We start from the raw sequence: 917 nt of genomic DNA, 5'->3' as shown, positions 1-917 counted from the left end.
GAGATTAAGGCATCCAATAAGCTTCTCAGCATCGCCAATGTCGTAAAGACTCCTCCGGATAGACACGTGTTGCATCTCACAGGTTAGTAGTGGCCTGTGTTCTCCTTAAGCATTGTCTCATCCATGCTAGATACACCGGTGCCAACAGGGATGATACCGGGACTGTGCGCGCATGAGATAGGGACCCACCTATTGAGGATGCTCAATAACGATCTTCAAGTAGCGATGGTCACCCTCTGTGTGGATCGCCGCCATCACATGTCCTTAGCCTTGGAGAGCCGACCGGCGTCTGTCTGGTCCTAAAGACAACCGTCCTAAGCTGGAGAATCATTTTGCTACCGAGGAAGGATTAGCTACACTAAACGCTCTGGTGCAGTCGGACAAGAGACCCAACAATGCAGAGTGTATGTGCCTGCCTACTACCCCTTTGAAACGTATTCCTTGCCCTAGTATACCTGTGGTCACCCGCGTTGCGATATTGGGCAACAGTGCAAGGTCAGAATCGTAGCTTCGTTCAGCTCTTCCACTTGTTACAACGCTACGTCCAGGATCCTGTGAGGCGCTTTAAGCTCTGCAGTAAGCTACGGTCTCGTCGTCGATGGTCCCGCGAATGATATTGGTCAGGTCGTGTGAAAAGGGGCATCCGGGACACTGGTATCCCTAGAGGGGCGTGTACGTTGGACCAAGCGTGAGTCGGGAATCGCTTGCGGTTCTTCGATCATACCACTCCTTGCGCACATCGTAGGGCTTTCGGCAGGTATTTCCTCGGCGCAGTGGATATCTTGCGGAACTTGGACTCCATTGACTTCGTGCTTCTGCATTGTGGGCTGCTGTCTCGGAAGGATCTCCATAGGGTTCGTTTCTGTGCTCGGAGACATGCGATTATGTTGCCTCATTTTCTGGGGACTACAGAGAAA

At 52.0% G+C, this 917-nt stretch overlaps 1 protein-coding gene across 1 annotated transcript in view; it reads left to right on the top strand.

The window, feature by feature from the left end:
- Pmar_PMAR016447 (retrovirus polyprotein, putative) overlaps nt 1-917 on the top strand; it is a gene marked incomplete at both ends in the record, with an annotated part of 6145 nt that overhangs the window by 1675 nt on the left and 3553 nt on the right. The window contains 5 exons of the mRNA XM_002777654.1: nt 131-219; nt 269-404; nt 451-576; nt 625-688; nt 758-822. Coding sequence (XP_002777700.1) covers nt 131-219; nt 269-404; nt 451-576; nt 625-688; nt 758-822 — 480 coding nt within the window. The remainder of the gene's footprint in view (nt 1-130; nt 220-268; nt 405-450; nt 577-624; nt 689-757; nt 823-917) is intronic.

This window comes from Perkinsus marinus, assembly GCF_000006405.1.
Source record: "Perkinsus marinus ATCC 50983 genomic scaffold scf_1104296951238, whole genome shotgun sequence".
In the NCBI taxonomy this organism is placed as follows: Eukaryota; Perkinsozoa; order Perkinsida; family Perkinsidae; genus Perkinsus; species Perkinsus marinus.
This window is presented reverse-complemented; position numbering and strand designations above follow the sequence as displayed.